Source organism: Camelus ferus, chromosome 5 (assembly GCF_009834535.1).
Source record: "Camelus ferus isolate YT-003-E chromosome 5, BCGSAC_Cfer_1.0, whole genome shotgun sequence".
NCBI classification, from domain to species: domain Eukaryota; kingdom Metazoa; phylum Chordata; class Mammalia; order Artiodactyla; family Camelidae; genus Camelus; species Camelus ferus.
In genome coordinates this window covers 19,397,454-19,421,643 of record NC_045700.1, presented here as the reverse complement: position 1 = coordinate 19,421,643, position 24,190 = coordinate 19,397,454, and the positions used below count along the sequence as shown (strand labels likewise).

Sequence of the window (24,190 nt, the reverse complement as noted above, 5' to 3'; positions counted from 1 at the left end):
CACCTTTAATGGGCCAAACACCCAAGAAATTAGTGCCTAAGTCCCTTCTATAACATATCTGAGAAGTATTTTCCCAGCTTATGCCGATACTCCTAGAATGACAGATAGCTCTTTATATCCCAACATGTGTGCTTTCACTTCTGAATAGGTTTGATCAGTAGTAAATTTTAATACTGAACAAAGAAATCTCTCTTTCAACAACTGGACCTTTAGGGGCAAATATTCTGTAGTTTGCTCAACAGAAAATATCTGAAGATGGCAATAAACACATTCAAATTCTGTTTTTCTGGGCAGAAAAAAAAAAAGTCCCCATTCCCTCTATTTCCTCGGTCATTCCTAAATTTCTGATGTAGATTATTGGCTTATTTCAGACCACGGGAAACGTTAACCTGTGCTTCCAGCCAGCTCCTGCTTCTAAACTGAATACACTGGCTCTTCCAGTTCTTGCCCTAATTACATATGTTCTACTTCTGTCCACCTAGCTTAGAAAATTAAACTTCAGTGTCACCTTAACATGTCATTTGTGAAAGGAAACAAGATTAATAATTTAATAAAACTAGATTTTCAAATAGCTAATCATTACTAAATACCCAATCTCTCCTTTGCCAAGTCGGTAATTAACTTTTATATCTATTTAGTAGTTTGTTGGACTGAAGTCAAGAGATCTGAGTTGTATTCTGCCTTGATGGTTCTCAGGTTGTTTGTCTTTGGAGTGAGGGTGTTGATGGTCTCCAAACTTTTCTATTTTTTTAATCTCTGCAGGAATGTTGCTGTCTATATGTTAACAGAGCAAGAAAACCACCCAGCTGCTCTCAACATATGTCAGCATTATTATTATCAAAAAATGTTATAAAAGGGTTCATACCACCTGTTTTTCATATGTGAGTTGCTTCAGTGGATTAAAAAATTATCAATATATACACTGTTATATAAGGTACGGCAACTGAGTAGGTATACAATAGGTTAATAAAAATAGAAGTAGAAAGCTGGATAAAATAAGATTATTTGAGTTATAGTCCTATCTAAACCTCATAAAATTTTCTGGCATTTGAACATAAGAACTGAACAATGCAGTAGATAAAATGATTTTCCTTCAAGCAGAGCCCAGAGCAAGGAGAACACTTTGCCCATTACTGCCTCTGAAACATTTTTCCAGGCATAAATGTGTGCACTGTAAATTAAGAACATTCTCCCATATCAAAAAGAATATGGGTTTCTTTCTCTCCGTGTACCATCAGACATAAAGACAACACTCATTAAAAGTGAAAAATAATTAAGCTATATTGGGTAGTTTAATTTTAGGAAGCATCAATGTTGAAAATGGACCAAAAAGCATATTCTTTGAGATTTAGAATACAGTGCAATTGCTCGCAATATCTAAAAACAATTGCTGAAATGAATATGGTATGAATACTCTGAGGCCTCAGATAAAGCAATTCCCACTGCTCAGTGTGTTTCATTAAAGCACACAAATTCATGCACATACATACACTTTATGCTTCCCAGTTTGCCCTGTGTAAAAACTATATGGTCTGTATTTCTGTGCATGATTTGCTTTTCTCCTGATTTCCTCTCTTTCTTGTTTTGGGTACACATAAATATTTATTTCAAGCATTCTCGTAACTTAAACGTATAATCTATGAATAACAGTGTTGCTTATCAATTGTATTTTATTGATGTGGTAGATCACTTACAGGCGACATCAAAACGTTTTCCATCAATTTCCTTTCTTTTGAACTGCTCAGAGCTTTAATAACTGTTTGGCTTCTGGACTGAATTGCCAAACACCTTTTTCCAAAACCTTAATCAATGAGATCCCTCTCCACCCAAATATCAATCTCTTCCGAAGAGACAAAAGACAGAAAGAGTGCATAGCACCCCCTGCTCATGTTTCTGAAAAGAAAATCAAACAGGCTCCCCAAAGAACATGAGCGTTAAGTGATATAATTGAAGCAATTTGATGTAGAGAGGTTTTTAGTTTGTTAGCTTTTGGTATTTTTCTCACTGTGGTAGTGAGAAGTGGTAGCACCATTATGGACGTAGAGAGAATATTTGCACCAAAGATATGCAGAACAGGATCTGCAGGTGTCTGGGCATCCAAGAAGAGAACATCTGGGAAGTGAAACCAGAGACACCTGAGACTGGAGTAGAAGAACCCTGTAAGATGCATTATGGGCCAGGGGCCTCATTTGCCAGGGATTGGAGTTCAGTGACTGATCTGAAAGGATACTCAAGCCACAGGATAATGCAAAAGTCTCAGGCACACTGTAGATTGTTAACCATGTGGGGAGAGCATTTCTCTAAGGCAAGGACAGGAAGTTCCTCGCTATATGATAACATATTGTTCTCCTGCACAGTACTTGCAGTTAGGCAATGACAGATTATTAGATAAGCATCTCCCAGTTGGCATATGAGTACTCAGACTCAGTGGGGTGTCCTTTCCCCCAAAACACTATTTTTTCATGCCAAGAACTTCTAGACCTTTTTAGGATTTTAAATGCATTGCTTTCGATTTCATGTAGCTTACTTGAGCAGTGAAAACTAAGTATTTACAGCTTGAATTTATCTTGGAATTCTTCTTATGTTTCTGATCACTTTCTTATGAAGAGTGACCTTAGAGGGCACCGATATTCTCCCCAAGGCAGAGTTTGTTATTAATGCAGTGTTAGGGGTCATTCAGGAGAACACCAAGTGTCACTCCTCCTTTTCTGAGGAGTTCTGTATGTTAGTGCCTCTGTGCACCTTTATAAGGAATCACTGTGTGGGCCAATGTTCCTTTCTCTAGATAGAAGCATCTGGATAAATTTACATTAGAAATGCAATTAACTTTATATTATAAGGCCAATTAACTTGACCATGGTAGAGATTGTTTTTAATTACTTTTCCTGTAGGGCTTCTCATCTCGTCCAAGCACAAGTGACACTCTCAAATGATAGACTTATTGCCTGTGGTTGCTCGAAACTCATATGCAAAACACACTGGAAATGACCGGCTTGGTTAAATGAATTAATAGGACACTCTTTGGGCAATTCATCACTCTTATAATCCTTAGGACATAAAATATCAGAAGCAATAACAGGGTGTGTTAGCTTAAACACAGTGTATTAGATCATTTATGACAGTATCTTTCATTATCTGTCCTTGTTGGTTTCTATTTTCTTGGTGAAAGATGATAATAAAGTAAAATTATTTTAAGAGTCAATCCTTATTACATTATATCACAGTGTATTTTATGAAAAATGAGCAAATGATGTCATCAAATGCTAGCTATGCTATTCCATTAGAAGACTCTTGGCTATCTTTGTGTTAATACGGCTACAATTCACTCATTCATGTAGCATTAGAACACTTATACTTAAGAGACTCGAGAGATTACCATTTGGTACTACGTAACAAGTGGTAATGTAGTGTCTACTTGTTACCAAGTGGTAACCTGTACTAAGCCATCACTCAGTGATTGATTCAAAAGAAAATAATAATAAAGGTATAAACATATAAATAATATATATGAATATATACACACTCAGACCTCCAGGTGACTAGGAGCTTAAAAGTAAAGCAAACACTACTCAGGAGTTTAATATGAGTCAGAGTCTGGAGATAAATTTTTTTTGTTTTATTTTTGCAGAAAAGACCTACCTGCACCTTATGGGAGGACTTGGTAACTTTATCTGTATAAGTCTCACTCCCACCCTGTGAGATACAATTCATTGTTCCCACTTTACGAATGAGCAAACTGAAGCTTACGTTTCAGCCAAGTTTACACAGTTCATTAGTGGCAGAGTCAGAAACGGCACCCCCAGTAATCTGTCTTTCCAGACTTCCCACTTCCTCCTAGGATAAAAGCACTGACTCTAAGGGTAGTGAGACCATGACCTGCTTGTGAAAGGGGATTGAGGAATGTGCTGAATGCTTAGAGGGCAGCTTTAGAACTGAACCAGAGGAAAGGAATGGTTTAGGCCAGTGCAACTCAAAGAGTGGGGCCACAAGAATGTAAATGAACTGTTGTTAAACATATTTTTTCCTGTATCAATGCTTTCTCAATGAAAGGAGCTGTGTGTTGATTTACATTCCAGTGCACACTTCTTATCTCCTTGTGTACCAGTAATAATTTACAAACCAGCAACCAGTCTATGGACCTTGCTTTAAGTGAAACAAGCTTAAGGAACATCTTATAAAATCTTCCTTTTCTGTGAGCAGTTAAATAATTTTGGATAAAAGTTATCTTCAAAGTTATTCTATATTTTTTCCATTTTTAATTTTTTTTTTAAATAAGAAAGTCACATTTATCCATATTACAGGTAATAACGAAGGCTGATGTCCTAAACTCTGTAAATCTATGGGGACATTAACCTTAGTTGAAGTGGTATGACTCTTACTAGTTTTAATAAACCAGTCTCTTCCAAAAGCAAAAGAAAATGGCTTTCCTAAAAAAAATGAGTAATATTTCCATGAAACAGCATGATGTTTGGCGTGAAATACAAATTTTAAAATGTGTTATTCATACCTGCACCTCCACCAATGCTTAGAATCTTAATTTCAGATTTTGTGTCTCCAATCCTGAAAAAAAAATGTATATAGTTTAAGAAAAAGGTATCAGGTAGTTTATAAAATTTGATTATCAAGTCTAATTGAAGAGAACAGACTAAAATTATAGAGACTAGGCCAACATGAAAAGTCTCAATCATTTCAGTGGTTATACTGCTGTTTTTAGAAATCTTTAGAAGGAAAGGTTCCATTCATTAACAGTCTTGACCTGGGAGACTTTTAGAAACAGCACTATAAACATCTCAGAGGTAGGAAATACCATTTGTTTAAATATTGTTTGGAGAACAAAAACAGAAAAAGTGGGCCTTTGAGGCTAGTGATACAATAAGCCATTCACTGTAGATGGGAGCAAGGCTATGGTGATTCATACTCCCTCTCTGAGACCTGCCTTCTTCACTTCCTCTTTCTAACTTCTTTTCAATAAGCAAATGGTTATTAAACATTTACTATGTGCCTATCCTAGACCCTGATGTCTAAAAATGAGTAAGATACCACTTTGTTCTCAAGTTGAAATCTGAAATAATAAAGCCCAGTATTATGGCTCTAGTATAGAAAAAGAATGGAATTGATGGACTGGGATGCACAGCAGGACTTTCTTTAGACTGATTTTTTTTTTTTTTTTTTTATGAATCAGAAAAAAATACAAGGTTCACAATGACTGCCATGTTTCCAATTTGATCGGGTGAAGCATGGTATCAAAAGGAAGCTGGATGATGTAATTTTACAGCAAGTTTATGTTTCATCAGGTTTTTTGTTTGGGTTTTTTCCTTTTTTGGTTTTTTGATAAATCTGAATTCAGCAGACAATTTGGATATGCAAGATGGAAGCTGAGTAGGAGAGACAACAGGGTCAGTGATGTATTCTGGAGAATTATCATAAAGTAATGGTCAGAACTAGGAGAGAAAATTATCACCATGGTTACTGTAAAGAGAAGAGCGGTAGGATTATGACGCAATACCAGCTTTCAAACATCAGGGATAGTGGGGAAAACACAAAGGAGACAGAGAGGAAGCAGTAAAGCCGAGAGAGATGATAGGAGAATTAGAGAAGGAAAAAGCCATTGGTAGAGTCAGGGGTGACAGCATGTACTACTAAAAACTGAAGAAAGAAAACTCTCTGTTGAATTAGGCAATATGTGTATCTTTGATAACAGCAGTTTGATAAGGAAGTTGAGGGCAGGAGACAGGTGGCAGTGGGATTACAAGTGAACTCAATAAAGAGGGAGATCTAGAGATTTTTGAAATAGAATGAAAGAGTGAGAAGGAAAAAGACTGCTGGAGGGGAAATATGACCTGAAAGAATGGTGCTTGTTTGTGCTTTAGGATGGTAAATAAGCCTAGTTTTTGGTTAAAGTGAAGCGCCTGCCCAGACTAATAGGATGAAGGCAGAGGTTGAAGCAAGGTTCTTAAGGAAACTGGAAAGCACAGAATCAAGGGTACCTATGAATGAGTTGCCTTCCTCAGTTCTAATTATCTTCCAATTCATAATCCTGAGTCTTACTACACCCATACCTATCTATGCTCTTGGTTAATTCTTTAAAAATGTGTATATCCTGTGGATAGCATAGTGAGCTATGGAGCAGAACACCTTGGTTGAAATCCCACCTTATTAATATGTTACCTTAAGCAAATCATTTAACTTCTCTGTGCCTTTATTACTAAGAAATAGGATAATAACACCACCTACCTTATAGGGTTGTAATAATAGTATCTATCTTAAGAAGGAGTTGTGGGGATTAAATGATTTAATTTATGTAACTCTTTTAGAAATGTATCTGCACATGACAAGCACTCAACTTATTATTATTCCAGGCACAGCTAAGTGATTTATGTGAATTAACTCTTTGAATCCTTACAACTCCTCTATGAGTTAGATACTATATTATTATCCCATTTCATATATTATGATGATAACTAGCAATTATTGGAAACTTGCTATTTTCCAGGCAAGGATCTAAATGTATTATATGTGACAACAGCAACAAACATTACTCTTTACAGCTATATACTATAACCCTCCCTACCCCACCCCTCACCTCCAGATAGAGATTAAATAATTCCTCCCTGAGGAGACAACACATTTCACTGAGTAAACTTATCTACATTGGCAACTGAAAATCTCCCATCCGAGAGCTAAGTCCACATCCAGTTATTAGAGTTGGCCACCCACTCAACAGACTCCATGTATACACAAAGAGGATCTGAACCAATTTTTAAGTGCCTCATTATTTGATTGGATGGACAACCAAGGTTCATCAGGTAGTTGAGGAGCACCCGTAACATAAGAGAGACCAAGGGAAATGGGTAAGTGGAACTCAAAAGAACATGCAGAGAGCAGAGGAAAATTTTATTGGATAAAAGAAGGTATTATAGCTATGAAAGATGAACAAGATGCTATAAAAAAGGAACATTCTTGGAAATTAAAAATATAACAGCAAACAACTAACAGAGGGGCTGAAAGATAAAATTGTAAAAATGAAGGAGGATTAATAAAATGGCCACATTTAAGCTAACAGATTGCTTATTGTTATGCTTGCCCTTAAAACGGTCAGCTGACCTGACTGACCAGTTGCTACTCACAGCCCCAGGCCAATTGTTAAAATAAAGCTATTAATTTTACTGTTTCTGCTTTACTGCAGTAATCAAAAGTAATAATCATACTTGGTTTCAGAACTATACAAAATAGGCTAAATACCAAGAAGACCACGCCTTCGGCACATATGAGATAAAGAGATCAAAAAAGTGACAACCACTAGCCTCTGTAGAATTGGTCGCCTGGAGGCATCATGACGAAACCACTCTAAATCTTATGAGGAGGAAATGATTCTGTTGATTGTTTACTGTTTGAGCTTCAGCCGTATAACCACTCCACCCCATCCCCAAGGTGGGCTCACAGTTTTGAAGGCACTAGCCTGCTGTGAGTCCCCTTTGCCCAGCAAAGTAATAAAGCTGTCTCTTTTCTTCTAAGCTCCAAGACCCTGTCTCTAAGTTTCAGTTTGGCTGATCAGGAAAGGGGGCCAATCTTTTCAGCAACAAAAAATGGAAGTGTAAGAAAATTAAAGAACCAATTCAAGAGGTGTTCTGTTTAATGAACAGAAGTCACAGCAAGAGAAAAGTAGAGGGGAGGAATGATTAAATAATGCCAAAGTCTCCCTGAACTGAAGGATCTGAATCTTAACTGAAATGTCCCAGGGACTACCCACGAAAATGGGTGACAAAGACCTGCACCATATCTCCTTATCTTAAAATTTCTGTATACTAGATATAAGGAATGATTAAAAAACAAAAACCAACAACAACAAAAAGGTCACAAGCCAAGGATGAGGAATTTGAATGGCATTAGATTTCTCAACTCCAGTAGCTGCAAGACCATGGGGAAATATCTTTAAGTGTCTGATATAAAATCATTTTCAGCATAGAGTTCTATATCCAAACTATCTAACAAAGGGGAGCAAAGAGTGAAAGCATTTTTAAACATTTCGAAAAGTTTACCTCCCATTCTCTCTTTCTTAGAAAGCTCTTAAAGAATTCGCAAGAAAAGAAAAAAAAGACTAAAGAAACTAGGAAAAGAACAGCATGAGATCTAGAATCAGGGAATTTAATACTGGAGCAAGGCAAAGAGAATTTCTAGAAGGTGAATGAATTCCTTCATCAATACTTGTATAGCAGGCCAACAGCAAATCACCCCAGACTAGAAAAAAAGAACAGAGAACTCCAGAAAAGATGTTCCCATGGGGAAAGATGAACAGATCACTTGATCTGTTGGAATATGTTGAAAGGAGATGAATAATTCTGCTTGGGGTTTTAAGTAGTGATAGGTATACAGAAAACTAAGAAAATAAAGTTAAATCAAGACAATAGTTAACTCTAGGAAAAACAAAAGGTTGTACATTAGAGGAAGTGTAATTATAGTATAAATGCAGTTGTTCAATTATGAATAATATGTACATAGGCAAAAATGATACAAATTATGTAACCAAATTTGGACATAAATATATGTATACATATATACTGTATTGACATGATATGGGGAGGGATGTGCATGTTTATTTAGCTATTTTAATACATCAAAATTAAGAAAGAGGATAACATGTTATTTAGAATTAGGAAAGAGAATTCCAGAAGAAACAGCTAATGATTTCAGAGTGTTGAAAGTGATTGTCTTTGGAGAGCAGGCCTCAGCAATGGGAATGGGTAGGGCAAGGAACCAGTATTCTTGTTGTCGTTAAAAGCTTTTTAGAATCATTTGACTTTTTGAAATACGAATTTTATAGTAAAAATGAATTTTTAAGCTGGCATGTTGCCTCCTTAAAGCTTATAAACTTTTAAGTAGCAAGTTTGAAGGTCCTTCAGCTAAATCTCATTCCACATCACCTTCAGGGAAAAAAAATGCTTTTTTAATAAATGATACTTTGATTCAGATGATTTCTAATTATTACTAATTAATAATTATTTCTAATTATTCTAAATATTACCACTGTAATGAAACTTAGTTATGCCTTTGAAAATTCTTCAGTATTTCACAAAATTTACGTTCAGTATTTCCAGTTAGATTGTATACACCTTGAAGACAGGGCAAGAGTCATCATTCATTATGTTCTGTGCAGCCATAGTATGTCTTCAAATCAACTTGGTGGCTGAAGTAAACCACATCATTTATCTGCATGAGCCACAGACATGGAACAGATGCTTGGGATTATTGCAAAAGGACTCAGAAAGTAACTCATTACCTTAAATGTTAGAAATGAGCAAAAAGATCCAAAGAAGTAAACTATAATTAGTTCCTAGGTAAGAAGTTGTCTGTATTTGCTGTCTGCTTTGATTTTTGCATTGTTATGCTATTACTTACTAATTATTAATATATTATATAATACTCAGTGTGGGGAAAAAAAAAACCACTTAAAAAGTGAACCATGAAAAATAGAAGATAGAAAGGGAAACAAAATTCCATATATATGCCCAACAGTGCCTTCTCTAGTCAGGCAAAGTTAACCGTCCTGGTGAAAGAATTTCAGGCCTACAATAGAAAAATGCAGCAGAAGATAAAAATATCAGTTTCCTTTGCTGTTGGATCCACATTCATTTCCCCCAGTTTTCTATTATTATTTCCTGAAGCAGAGTAAGTTACAGCAATCCACCCCCAGAGAGGTGATTTGATTATCTTTAGCATGTGGAATCTGTTACTCTCAAAATGCTTATCAGCTCTGGCACAAATTGAACACATTAATCACAAAAGAAAGAAAGAAAGAAAGAAAAAGAGTCTGCAAGAAGGATAGGAACTAGTGAGTTTCACTGATAATGAGGAAATGCTTTTTTAGGGTCATATTGCTAATATTAAAGTTGAAAGTAAAATACGATTTTTTTTTCCCGAGAGTGTTAACTATAATAATGGATAAGGAAAATGAATTTAAATGGATATTAAGATAATTCAGAGACACCCACTCAGTCCTCGGGGTAAATAGTATTTGGTAATTATTTATATTTGATTCTAATGAAAAGAATACCAGACGCTGTTTGGGATTTTTTTTTTTTTTTAATGTAGAATTTGGAGGAGAGCTGAAAAATCAGCTCACATATTTGGATCTTATCTTTTCCCAAACGAACGTGGATTTGTGCCTTCAAATAGTTAACGCCTATCTCGGTGCAGCTGGAAATCCTGCACAAACCGGAGCCTTTGAATGCTTAAAGCGAGCGTCTCACTGCAGCACCGCGGGAGCAAGGGCGCCGGGCGGCGCGGCCCCGCGCAGCTGCTGTCAGCTTATCCCCGCGCCCAGCCTGCGGGTCTGGGCTCGACCCATGCGATCACTGCGCAGAACGAGCGCGAGCCTCATCCCTTGGAATAAAAAAAGCGGCCTTTTGTTGTTGTTGTTGTTGTTGTTGCTGTTGTTACCTTGCTATTATGCCTGGCAGCTTCTTGTCCATGAATTCCTGCATGCACTGGTGCTCCGTGGAATTGCTGAGAAACCTCCTAAAACAGTCAACATATCTGCTGTGGTCAGAAAACAAGCTCCTCATGGAAGATGCCATATTGGGTTTTCTGAGACAGACAGGGAGGGAAGGTTTAACTTCCCCTTTCCTTTCTCTTTCCTGCTCTTCCCAGCTGCTCCTTTCTCTTTTCACCCTCACCAGTTTCTCGCCAAAAAAAAAGCCTGCTTTGAATTTAGCACACGGCTGGAAGGGCTGATGTACAAAGTTCATTACTAAGTCAGTATTTGTACAGGACTTTGCCACTGACACTTTAACCACTACATAGGTGTTTTGTAAGAAATGGAGGCAGTTAAAGCAAAGCAGTAAATCCAGTGCTAACACGTTTTAAAACTCTGGAAGTTCAGAAAGTTGTTAAAGCAGACTGCATTCCAATCACTTCCTGTTTTGTCCTCAGCTGCCAAGAGTAATTTCCAAGTGGGAAAGTGGCTGCTTTAAGGGCCAAAGGAGATCAAACACAGAAATAAACACGCCAGTTATGAGGCTATAAACCAGAAATCTACAGCTGCTGAAATCTTTGACAGAAGACTGTCATCTGCCTCCAGGCTTTCTGTAGGAGGGTTTCATGCTTTCACATCCCTAAACACTTGAACCTTAAACTCATCTTCTGCATTTCTTCATACGTTGGCTGATTGATTGGTTGTGATTCAGGGAGTCTCTTTAGAATAAACTCTTAGGAGGAACCAGGGAACTATTAACTAGAGGGTCTGAGAAGCCTCGTTGGGGTGGGGTTGAGGGACCTGAGAGGGGAGTCTTAGGAAAAGAGTGCAAGACCCTGGAAGCCTTCCCTAAGCGCCTCTGAATGTGAGATCATAGAAACTTAGCATGAGCCTTTGGAGGCCCAGTGGTGTCACCCATCAAAAGACCCAGAGCGTCTGAGTACCCACACACTGGCCCTTTCACCTGGGAAGTCGTCTTTAAGAAGGCGAACCCTTGTTCAATGTCAGATATTAATAGTAGTATCCAACTTATGGAGGAGTTATGAGAATTAAATGAGTTAATTCATACACTTCTCTTAGAAATAGGTCTGCCTGAACCATTCTCTTCCTCTGATTCAATTGCAAAGCTGCCCTCAGCATTCAGCATTCTCCGCTAACCCTCTTTTATAAGCATTTCATGGTCCAGCTACTCTTAGAGCCAGTGCTTTTATCCTAGGGGGAAATGGGAAGTCCGGAAAAAAAAAAGATGAATATGGATGTAGTTTCTGACTCTGCCACTAATGAACTGTGTGAACTTGGTGAAACGTAAGCTTCAGTTTGCTCATCAGTAAAATGGGAACAGTGAATTCTATCTCATAGGGCTGTAGTGAGAATTATATACAGAACAGTTCTAAAATGCTTAGCATATTATTACTGCTTAAGGTGCAGGCTGGTCCCTTCTGCAGTAATAAGACAACAAAAACACTGAGTTTCATGTCATTTTCACCTGTCACAAAATATTACTCTTCTTTGGGTTATTTTTTCAGTCATTTAAAAATATAAAAGCCATTCTTAGTTCATGGGCTGCACAAAAATCAGGTGCTGGCCTGGATTTGGCCCATGGGCCCTCTTTGGTGGACTCCTGATGGAGATCCTCGGCCTCCATGCACTGCTTAACTCCCATCTCTATCCAACAAGCCTTGCCTTCCTGAAACTGACCCTCACAAGCTTTTAATTGTTCTATTACCATTTTTCACATTTCTCTTAGAACTCAATCCAAATCATTCATTCATGTATTCATCTACAGAACAAATATTTAGTAAGGGTCTACTGTGTGCTATTCTATTGAGAAGAGATAACTTTGACCTCTGTCTTCCAACTGAAAGCTACCTTTCTTTAAAACTCAATTTTCACCTGCCTCATTTGTCAAATCCTCTACAAAAATCTGCTCTGCAGGTGTGACTCATTAAGAATTTCCTCTCCATTCTTGTTGCTTCCAGGATACTTGAGTCTCTCTCTCTTTTTCTTTTTTTTTCTCCCATTCTACTTGCTGGTTTTCTTACTGGCTTTTCTGCACTAGGCATCACGCAGATCCTAACCAATTGTATTGCCACCACCAAATTCAGTTATTAAAGCACAGTTTGGTTAAAGTCATTCCTCTCCCCACAAATGTTTACTGTCTCTCCTAAGTTAAGTCCAAGACTCATTCTATGATCCTCCCAAATCATCTAGATTAACATTTCATTTTTCTTTAGACTAGCCATTGCATCCCTTCAAACTGTGCTGCTTATCTGTATTTATCCCTACACTTTCCTTCCTACATACTCTCCTCATAATAATAATCCTCTTTCTGTGATGTCCTACTTCTCTTACCCACCCACTGAAATAGTTTCCATTCTTTCTGTACTGCTGTTACTGAGCAAGGTCTCACTGCCTGATGCACACAGAAGCAAGTGCTATGGCACAGGCTTTTGAAAGAAGGAAGAGCTTTAATGCAAGGTCGACTGGCAAGAAGACAGGAGGCACAGCTCAAATCTGTCTCTTTGATACAGTATTTGGGGTGAAATTTAAGGGCTCAGGGGAATTTCAAACTTGGAAGCTGATTGGCTAGTATTGAATCAGTCCGTACAAGGTGCTGGAAGCCAGATTTTCCTTACTGATGGACTTCTCGCTTCATAAAGGGCTCTGGTGGCAACATTTCTATTCTTTGAGTTCCTAAACTGAAGATTCTTGGTTCCAGGGTCATCCTAGAGACATGGGTTATCATCTTGTATATCCGCAGTGATGTCTCTGTAGAATACTCAAGGTTTGATTAGTTAACAATCTAAGGAGGCAAAACCAGTTAAAGCTGGTTAATGTTTTACATGCTGTTTCACTACCACTTTAATAAAGGCTTTCATATTTCCCTCAAAAGGATTAGCCCTTGTGCTCTTAATTTGTGAACCTCTTACAATTTTGGTAGCATTTGTCCTAATGTCCTGGTTTGTTACTATGTTTGTTTCATCTCCCCTGCTAGGCCCCATGTGGTTGCTAGCTTATAAAGACAGAAACTGAGTTACAGCTACTCTCCCTGTGTGCTGCCCATAGTAGGCTTTCAGTTACTCTAAATCATTAAAAATTGTGCTTGATCATGTTCATGGAGATGCTCTCTATCATCAGCTGTTCTTCATCCTTTTCATTATTGGGCAACACTAACTGTTATTAATACAATCATAATTCCACTTATTGAGTACTTAGAATATATCAGGAGCTGTGCTGATCTTTTCACATTTAGTACAGTGTTTTTACTTTGTAATACTGCTGTGAGCTTCCCTGATGAGAAAATTGAGATTCTGAGAGGTCAGGGCCTTTGCTGAAGGGTGCTTAGCTAGGGTATGGCTGAACTGGGCATATTATTATAGTTCATCAAATCCCGAGACCAGTGCTCTTACAAAAGTCTTTATATCCAGCCAAAACCTGCCTCCCTATAATTTCTACATAATACTCCTATCTATGTAGAAACTGTTGGGGAACACGGCAGGCTAGTGTCATAGGCAGTAAAAGAATTTACCAAAGACAAAGAATGAAAATAGAAGAGGAGTTATTAGGTGAGCTGCCATAGACAACAGTGAGCCACACAGACAGGAGGTGCCTGTGTGAGCAGAGGGCCAGTTGTTGGGGTCTTTTATGGGTAAGTGGTTGGTGAACACAATATGTTCGGGGCTGCATGCATGCACAGTTCTCTGGTTGTAGGTGAGGTAAGAAGTTAGGGTCTGTGAAGGGCGGTGGGATTTATGACTCTAATGAGGTGGAGATGTGGGCTGAAACAAGCCAGCCTGAGCTATTGTGAGATTAGGCATTACCTAGGGTATTAGTTTGTTAGGGCAAACACACCCAGTGAGGAATGTACTTTTATCTCTTGAGGGCAAGTAGACACCTGAGAGACCAGGAATGGCGGTTGTGGGACTTTGAAGGATGTCTTTTGGCCCCACAAAAACTATGTATTAACTAAACAGAATGATTCTAATTCCTTTTCCATATGAAAAATTTGAAATTGGCTCATAGGACAGCCCTACTTCCAAAGGTGTCTCTTCCATAGTTCCATAATTAGTCTATTTGGATTGCTATAACAAAAATACTGTAGACTGAGTGACTTAAACAACAGGCATTTAGTTCTCATAGCTCTGAGGCTGGGAAGTCCAAGATCAAGGCATTGGCAGATTCAATATCTTGTGAGGGCCTGTTTCTTGATTCTTAGGCATCATCTTCTGTCTGTGTCCTCACATGATGAAAGGGGCAAGAAATCTCAACAGATGATTTGGGGGTGGGGGGTGGGCATGCATATTTAGTCCATAATAGTTACTAATTATTTCCTTTACAATATATTATATTGTTTAAAAAAAAAAATATATATATATATATAAAATTATATAATGCATTATACTGGTATCCTCCTTTGGACAAACTCTTGTTTCTCAGACTTTCTTTAAAAACTGATGTTTGGAAATAAACACATTTTCCAAAGGCTGCCTAATGAGCCCAAGGTATTACCACTGTCTAGGCTTAGATTAGACTAGTGTTTCTGGATGATGTTCTGCCCAACCCAATTTCTTTTAGGTGTTATTAGCTGCTCTACACAAAATGTGTTCCATGGGCAAAATAGTATAGAAAGTACTGCATTTAGTAGCTTCCTCTAGATACTCATAATGCACATTAACATGTTAAAGTTTTCTGAAACCTTTGTTATACACCCTGTCCAAATGCAGATATACTGTGTCTATGGCATTTCTCTGGTTAGTCTTTCAGCCCCTCCAAATAAAAAGAGGAAATCTGGTTGCTTTCAGCATGACTTGCACTTGACTAAATGCTGGTTTTAGTAATCACAACTTCCTTTTAAAATTGCATGTAGAATATGTTTCGTAATTGTAATGCACCCAGAATGTCACTGGAGATGAAAACATCTAACTGGCTGGTTAGAATTACTAAGTATTGAGAATTCTTTTTTCCCCTCTTTTTTGAAAACTGGAGCAACCGTCTAGCCCATCTGTCATTTGCCATGACTTCTCAAAGGTTACTGGCAGTCATTACTATTTTTATAATTTATATCAGTGCATTGGGATGTGATTCTTCTAAGGCCTTGAAAGATTGTCAAATTTGGAATTCTTAGATATTCTTTTATCTACTTTGGGCTTCTGCCCCCTGTTACCTGTCACTTACTAGGCTGTTACTGTGTCAAAGTGCCTTCCATACATTATCTCACTTAACACTCCTAACCCTCTAGAGATGGCACTATTGATATCATCAAGCAAGAGAGCAAATAAGTTGTATAAGATCATGAAACGCATGAGAGGAGTCTGGGTCCAAATTCATGTTGAATTCTATGAACCACTTTTTAAAACTTACATCACACTACCTCTCATCAGTTTGTGCTTTTCTAACGTGAAGGTTATTTTCCGTGTTAGAGACAACTAGAAGAAAGAAAAGGTGGAGGAGTAATTCTGTATTGTTCCTATCACGTATTAATATGATACCATCTATGCTAAGTCAAAAAGTAAAGGGTTTCCCATGTTTATTCTTGTTGCTCTGTATGTGCTATACCAAAAAACAATGAACAGAAGAGAAGAATAAACATTAGCAAAATTCTAAAGATCTACTTTTATTGTATACAGCATTCTTTGGCCATCTGAACACTGTTCTTTTTTGGACTGGCCTCTTTTCCTCAGTAATATGCCCCACGGCATAGCATTTCTGTTTATGATAATGGTAATATTGTTAAATTATCTTAATCAAATAGTTGGAAGAATTCCGTTTTCTCTTGGCAAGACAGGAGGAAGAAGATATGGTTGGTTGGCTCGCTTGATATGTTAGTTTACTTGAAATTTAGCAAGCAGGTGACCCAATAGTGGTCTTGAAGGGAGGTTTGAAATCATAGTACATCAAATTTTAGAGCCTGATTAGACTGGTGATTTCAGGCAAATACAGTAGATACCAGAAATCTTAGTTTCAGGAGGATATTTGGCTAAGTTTCTCAGGAGTTTAGAAACAAGCCAGGAAGTGAGAGACCTGAGCGCTATACAAGTTTAACCTCTACTAACTAAATGGTTGGATAAATAATGTAACTGCTCTAAACAGTAAATGATAACCTACAGATAGTCTCTGGATGGGCAGTCCCTTGACTTCATGTGAAATGCCATTGATCACATTTTATCAGAGTAAGTTGCTTAAGCTCACACAGGTGATAATATGCTATATGCCTTGCTTTTAATGGCATAGTTGCTTCAATTGCACTTTATTGACATGGAATTTACAATAGTTTTGTTTTAATTAATATATAACAGAAAAAAAAAGGCCCAAAAGACCCCGAGAGGAAACAAATTAAATGAAATAATGCAGAAGAAATAGTTGGGGAATCATTAGTTGAGAGGGAAAAAGGGTGGATGAGTAGACAAATAATGTTAAAAGATAGAAGAGTAGCCAGTGATATTCTAGAGACATAAAGCTTATATAAAATGTTTAAGGGTGGTAGTGAGACAAGACAAAGAAGAAAGCCTGAGGACTTAGTTCCTATTTAATAAACCAAAATCTTTAAAAATCACCTGGAAAGTTCTAGATTCCCTTCCAAAGATAGAGTTTGGTAAATATTTAGAAGCTGGTAAATTATCAGTAACTGGACAGTTGAAAGAAAAAAAGAAAGAGAGAGAGAGAGGGAGGGAGGGAGGAAGGGAGGAAGGAAGGAAATAATACAATTCATCAAATAAGCTTTGCCTGAGTCTTTGCCTGAGTCTGTGATACATCATCTCAGTTACTGACTCAGTGACCCTAAGAAGAAGGTCTAATGTTGATTAAGGGATCTGGTGAAAGTTAAGGGTTCATGTAAGAGAAATTTTTATTAAAAGAGTGGCAATAGTAAATAAACTTCTGGCATTTAGTGGAGGGGCATGCGCTCAAGAATATTCTGAGAGAGAACACCCTTCCACAGGGACCTTGCCTGTGCGTGATCCAGAGATCATGTGCCCAAGGGGCCCAAAGATTACTTTATTAAAAAAAAAAAAAAGCATACTTTACATACATTAAAATACATACATCTTAAGTGTACAGGTCGAGGAAGCTTTACATGTGAGTACTTCCAGAAGGTTAACTCATGTCTGCAATCTATAATACTGCCCCCTCCACACCCAGGATAGCTACCGTTCTGACTTTTATTCCCATAGATTAGTTTTTCCTGCCTTGAACTTCATATAAAAGGGCCACAACAGAATGTATTCTTTCGTATATGGCTTCTTTTGCTCACCTTCATATTTTTGAAATTCACTCATATTTTTCAGGGGATGAGCATCAGCAGTTTATTCTTATTTATTGCTGGACATTATATTGTATAAATATTTCATAATTTTTAAACCGTTTTTCTCTTAATGGACATTTGAGCTGTTCCAGTTTGGGGCTATTATGAATAAAACTGGTAGAAACATTCTTATACATGTCTTTTGATGGATATATGCACTTATTTTGGTTACCATGAGTAAAATTATGTCATGGGATAAGCAAATGTTTAGCTGAAGGTTTTGCAAAGAAAGTTTTACAAATGCCCTCAATTACCAGCAGAATATAAGGATGTTAGTTGCTCCATATGCTCACCAGTTCTGGTTTTGCCAGTCACTTTTGCTTTATCTCTGCTGGGGATATATAGCAGTATCTCTTTGTGGTTTTAATTTGGATTTTCCTCTGAGTAATGATTTTGAGTGTTTTCGAATACTTGTGGGCCATAAACGTTGTAGTCTTTTATGAAGAGCCTGTTAAAATCTTTGTCCATTTTAAAACTATTGTTTTTCTCTTTTCTTACTGATTTATGTAAGATTTCTCTGTATGTTCTAGGTATCTTGTCATATATACATATGCATATGTATGTGTATATATAAAACATCTACCAGTCTGTGGTGTGCTGTTCATTTTTTGATGATGTCTTTTGAAGAATAGGAATTCATCAACTTGTACTTTTAGAATCCGGATATTTTTTAAAATATCTGAAAATATATGCATTTAATATAACCAAGTCATCAAAAACTACACACGTGCCTTTTATAGCTTTAGCCATTGGTGTGTTGGAGCTGATTGTTAGAGGTTCAGGAATCCTGTGAGCTGGCTGACATCACATTAGTAGCTTGAAATCAGCCACAGTAGGAATATTTATACTATGGAAATTGGCAGACATAGTGAATCAAGACTCCCCACCCCCAGCCCACCCGCCTCTGGCGAGTGGATTGTTAAACAGTTAGCAGCACATCACTGCTTTTAGTGCTGTGATTGTTTGCAAAGCAGTGGTGGTGAGCCTTCTGGTAAACTGGCCGAGTTGTGGTAATGCAGAGGCCTCCTTTCTCCAGTCTCTAGCATGAACTTCCTGAAGAGCTTGAAACTCTGGAAGAGGTGGTACCATCTTCCAGCACCTCTTAATTAATTGGTTGTGCCCTCACTATGGTCTAGGGACTGAACTCAGCATAGCTCCTAGGTCCGCCACTAACTAGTATGCCTTTAGGTAGATTATTTATGTTCCCTGGGCCTTGTTTTGTCGTCTGTGAAATAGGAGTGATAATATCTACCTTATAATATTTTTGTGAGGATTAAATGAAATACTTGGTAAAAGTGTTAGCATAGGGTCTAGCAACATAGTCCTCTATCTGGTATGAAGACAGTCTTTTCTAACCTTCATGTCCTTTATTTATAGGATGAGGAGAATAATGAATTTCAAGTCCAAATGACAGAATCCATGTCAAGTGGTCCAGAGGGAATTTTTAACAATGGGAACTAGTTGTAAAGGTACTAGAAGAGCTGAAACCCCCAGGCAAACCCCCAGGAAGCTCCTGCCACCCGTAGGGCTGGAGGGAGGGAGGGAGAACGTGGTGTTACAAAAGCCCTGGAGCCTGGGCTGTGAACCAAGGGCTAGAACAATGGAGGGGGCACGGCCATTCTTGGGATGCTGCCTGAAACTGAAGAAATGGGCAGAAATATCTGGCATCTCCCTTCTTCCTAACTTCTCATCTTTGCCACTTTACCTCTTTACTAAAACTAACCGAAAACCATTTGGCAAGAAAGCTTGGGTGATGTCACTTGCAGAATTCATCCGCCTTCAGTACTGCACGGGGCAGGGGAAAAACCAGAAACAAATTTGACAGCAAACAGGCAACAACCAGCACAAGTGCCCACTAGACTAATTTGTTGCGAGAGTTAAAGTTTTCTAAAAAGTATAAAGCAAAACACCTAGGTCATGTTAAATGCTCAACGAAGGCCAGATAATCACAGTAAAAAATTGAAAATTAGAGCTATTTTCATTGTATTATGCTATTGTTATAGCTATTATGATACCATGTATGTTATGTTATATGATATCATTACAGTTATTATGATAGCTGCAGGGTCAAAGAAAGGCTGGTATTTATAAGGTCTTAAAGATAAGGAGCTGAGACGGTTGACTGCAATCATTAATTTCCTCAGGTCACCAGGAAGACTGGCTTTGTTTTAGGAGGAGGGTATTTGGTTGATGTGTCTTGGGAATCCATCAGGGGTTCAGTGAGCTCATCAGGAAGAGCCATCAGTGAACACCTGTGACTCCTCTAGCCTCTGAGCATTTCAGAGCGGGCTCGGTGAGTCCCCCTCCTCCCTGGCACTCAGATGGAGGTGGGAAGCAGAGCCACGTGAGACTCCTGGTTCTACTCCTTGCAGCTCTGCTTATTAGCTACCTGTGTGACTTTGAGCAAGTCCTTAAATCAGTTGGGCTTGAGTTTCTTCAAATGTGAAAGACTAGATTCCTTCATCTCATTTCCAGTTCTTAAATTCTAAGATTTCTTGGGTTGAAACCTCATACTCAGAGACAGGCTAATACGTCAGGTGGCGGGTAGGATGCCTCTTCAGAAATTTGGCGCTCTGTGTGCCTCATTCTCTGACTCTCTGGTGCTCCTCCTTCACAAAATTCAAAGCTGTTTTCCATTTTTAAGCATAAAATAGTCCATCATAAAGTACTAATTATTTGGAGAACATAAGGAGACCATAGTAATTACCCATATGCTCTCAGGCAGTAGAAAATAATTAAAATCTGTTTATCAGTATGGCTACTTAAAAACAAGAAGCGTATACATATATATATCAATGTGTGTTTTTATTATTTCTTAGGTACAGGCCTCTCAGACTTGTTGACAGCTACAGGGCCTGAGGAACTAGCTCCTTTTCCAGGATGTTCCATAATCAGACATTATACATGGAGTGAAAGCCAGTTTAAGTCGCTAGAGGATGGCCCCCCATAAACACAGTTGCTGTTACATTTCAGAGTTAATTCTGAATACATTTTGTTCAGTCAAGTGAAATTTGCAGTCAAAAAACACATGATTAAAGGAGGAGATATCATGTATATAAAGTGCATATGAAAGCTCTCTATTCTCCTAGTCCAAGGAAATGCTTCCACCTGGTACAGTTCTACAGCTCTAGCAGCCATGAAATGCAGATTGGGTCAAAAATGGTGAAGGTGTATGGAATTAACTCAGTCACTTCCGAAAATTTGCTTTGGGGAATTCTGAATACATGTGTTGGCTGTCTTGACTCTGAAACATCACACCACCCCCCCTCCACGCTGCCCCCAGAAGGTCCCGCAGTGATTTTTGCCTTCCACAAATGCCTGCTCTGTTTTTATAGTCTGCCTTTTGTTTGGATGCCAAAAGAAACACTGGTTGGAATCTCAAACTTCATTAAAACTTTTTGCAGTATTTGGCCTTTCACTAGCCAGATAAACACTGAAAAGCTCACCTGTTTTTCATAATGTTGCTGCTAACATCGTTTTCTTAAGGTTCATTTTATCACCTTTTTATCTCCAGTCAGGATAAGAAATGAATGCATATTGGAATTTAATTTGTGTAGGGAATTCATTTTGTTTAATTTGGTTTTAAAATACTAGCTGTAATCCAGTATTGAGAAGAGATAGCTCAAACTCCTTAATAGCCTTATCCAGAGAGATTTTCACAGTGAAAATGGAGGGAGAGGGGAAGATGGATGTTGGTGATATTCAAGCAAATAATTTTAGAAGACCTGTGGAATGAACCAAAATTATGTATAAAAACTCAAATTGGAATTAGAATTCAAAGCAAGGTCTCAGTGAATACAGGGCCCTGCACACCACTGCTAGTTGGCAGACAGAAGGAAGAATAAATGAGCTCCAGCTTTTGAGAAACTTAATTAAAAGTTATATCAAACCTGAGATTCTCCTGAAAGAATTTGTACTTTCTTTAATAAAGGCTGTTTCTCATTGAGAAGCAATTCTAATTTTACACCAAGTTTGCAATTCTGTGCTGAAAATGGGCTTTCTATGAGGTCTTGTTCATTTTTGCAAACACAATATATCCCCACCCCCAGAACCTTCCTCTGGCACCCAGACAGGACATCATTTGCCAAAACAATGATAGGAATGCTTGGAAAACAATAGCTCTTCTTTGAACTTTATTACTGTGAGCTACAGTACAACAAAAAATCCAGACCAAGGGCAATGCAGAATTAAGAAGGAAACCATATTTACGACCCACATGGGAAGTTTTCATTTCTAAATTTAAAATTCTAGTAGAGCCAGAGAACAGATCGGTGGTGGCCAGAGGTTAAAGGACAGGGTTGGACTATAGAGGAACAGCAAAAGGGAGAAGTTTTGGGACTGATGGGACTGGTCTGAGCATGGTTGTGGTATTTGTCAAGACTTCTAGAACTGTACACCCAATAAGAGACATTTTACTGTACATAAATTTAAAAATAAATAAACAAGCAAACATGATCAACTTTGACAGTTTTAAAAAGTGTGTCAGTTTAGCTTTATGTTCCCTGAGTCCATCAGTAGAACTGAAACCTTACTGGTACTTCTCTACCTCCCTAATTATGATTTCAAAGGCCCCCTCCCTCCCACCTCTCTTGCTATGATTTCCCGATCTCTCTTCTTTTGTGGAAAAACCTTTGAGAACGAAGGCCTCAAATTAGTGATGATGATGATGAAAAGAATTCAGACCTGGGAAGGAGCATTTTGATGGTGGAAAAATGTGCTGGTGGAAAATCTTCACACAGAAAGTTGGTGGTGGGGGCAGTGGGGGGCTTCTTTTTCTGCAAGACCCCTGATGGGGGGCAATAGGGAAGGAATGAAGAGAAGGATATAATAATCCTACCTTATGTTTGTAAAGTGTGTTACAATTTACGATAATCTTAACCAGCTCCTTTAATATGCCAACAGTGTGCTAATGTAGGCAGGGGTCATGGCCCCATTTTACAGATGAGGAAGCTGTGGCCCAGAACAGTGGTTAGCCCATGGTCACAGGGCTAGCACGGAGCTCGGATTCCTGGATTGAATGAAATAAAAACATACAGCACGAGAGCTGTGCACTTGGAGACCTCCTCTCAGCTCTGAGGAACTGCTCTGAAGAAAGAGCAGTCAAGCACACATTTTGTAAAAGCTTACTGCTAGTCATGAGGAACAGGTATCTCCATTAGTGATTTTAGTGCTTTTCTAAGTATGGGGAGATGCGAGAATCCAGGTTCATAAAAAATTTCCCCTGAAATATTTCTATCTAAGGGCCTAATTGGCCTGTTTTCCCAGAGCACAGAGTGCCTCATCCTGATCTTCGCCCTGAATTCCTTTCAGGGTGTGTGGCAGCTCAGCGACTGCAGTGGCTGATGACTTGATTCGTACAGAACGGGATGGTGGGAAGCATTCTTTGTTTTATACCTGCTTCTAAGCAGTGGCTTCAGTCTACAACGCACCCCACCCCCACCGTAGCCTCTGCTAAAATGCTGTGAGACCAGAGCTACTGAGAAAGCGACGCCACCCCCCGGTGAAATCCTTGTGGGCAGTTGCGCAGAGGGTGTGGGTGGGCAGTGAGCCAGCGGTCTCCACCTTGGGCGGGTCGTTTAGCAGTGGCATTGCGGCTGATTCTGTGTGGATGGGCTCACTCCAACTACTGTTCTATTTTGGTCTAGAAAAGCCACAGAAATAGGTAGCTCAGGCTGGGGCAGTGTTCCCTCAGTCAAAGGCCACTTCCAACAACAGGCAGCATCAGTTTGAAAATCCAAGCCCAGAAAAGACTGCCTGAGTTCTCACCTCCCACGTGCTGAAGGAGAGGAACTTGACTGACTCCAGGATGAACGTGTCAGACAGGGTTTCCCTCATGAGGCAGGAGGTGACTAACTATAGAGATAAATCTCTTCATTCTGTGCCTTGTTCCACAAATGATTTCAGGAGGCTAACTAGGAAATTACAGATCTGTCCTATTAAGCAAGCATAGTTCACGGGAGATGGGCCCCAGCGCTTCCTGAGAAATTTCCTCAAGAGACTTCGGTTTGGCCAAATGTTGTGTGTTTTGCTCTCTGTAGTGGATTCAGTATTTCTCAATATGTTCCAAAGTATAAATAGCAAGCCAGTTGAGCAAATGCCCATCTGGTTGTCTAATCTCCTCTTTTAAATAGAGAAAAAGAATGCTTTTGAGTTAGGGGAAAATTCATATCTGATCTGGCCACATTAACTCCCTGAACAATACTTGAAAGTCATGTCATCAGAGGAACAGTCCCTGACCCCATAATCCAACCCCCTTCCTGGCTTTCTCCAACCTGTCTTGTTCCAGTATATCTTAGATCTTTCCCTTCAAACCAGTTTATAAAAATCTCCTTCATTAGGCTGAAATACCAAAAGGGCAAGGAGCTGTGTGTTTGAGTCACGTGGCTGGATCTGTGTGTGTTTCTAGTGCCTCTTACAGT

General features: G+C 38.6%; 1 protein-coding gene across 1 annotated transcript in view; it reads right to left on the bottom strand.

Moving 5' to 3' along the window:
* HNMT (histamine N-methyltransferase) overlaps nt 1-10,705 on the bottom strand; it is a 29,795-nt gene extending 19,090 nt beyond the window's left edge. Inside the window, exons 1-2 of the mRNA XM_006194620.3 lie at nt 10,438-10,705; nt 4,508-4,560 (exon numbers count right to left, since the gene is read on the bottom strand). Coding sequence (XP_006194682.1) covers nt 4,508-4,560; nt 10,438-10,574 — 190 coding nt within the window. The 5' untranslated portion in view covers nt 10,575-10,705. The remainder of the gene's footprint in view (nt 1-4,507; nt 4,561-10,437) is intronic.
* Between the last annotated feature and the right edge of the window lie 13,485 nt (nt 10,706-24,190).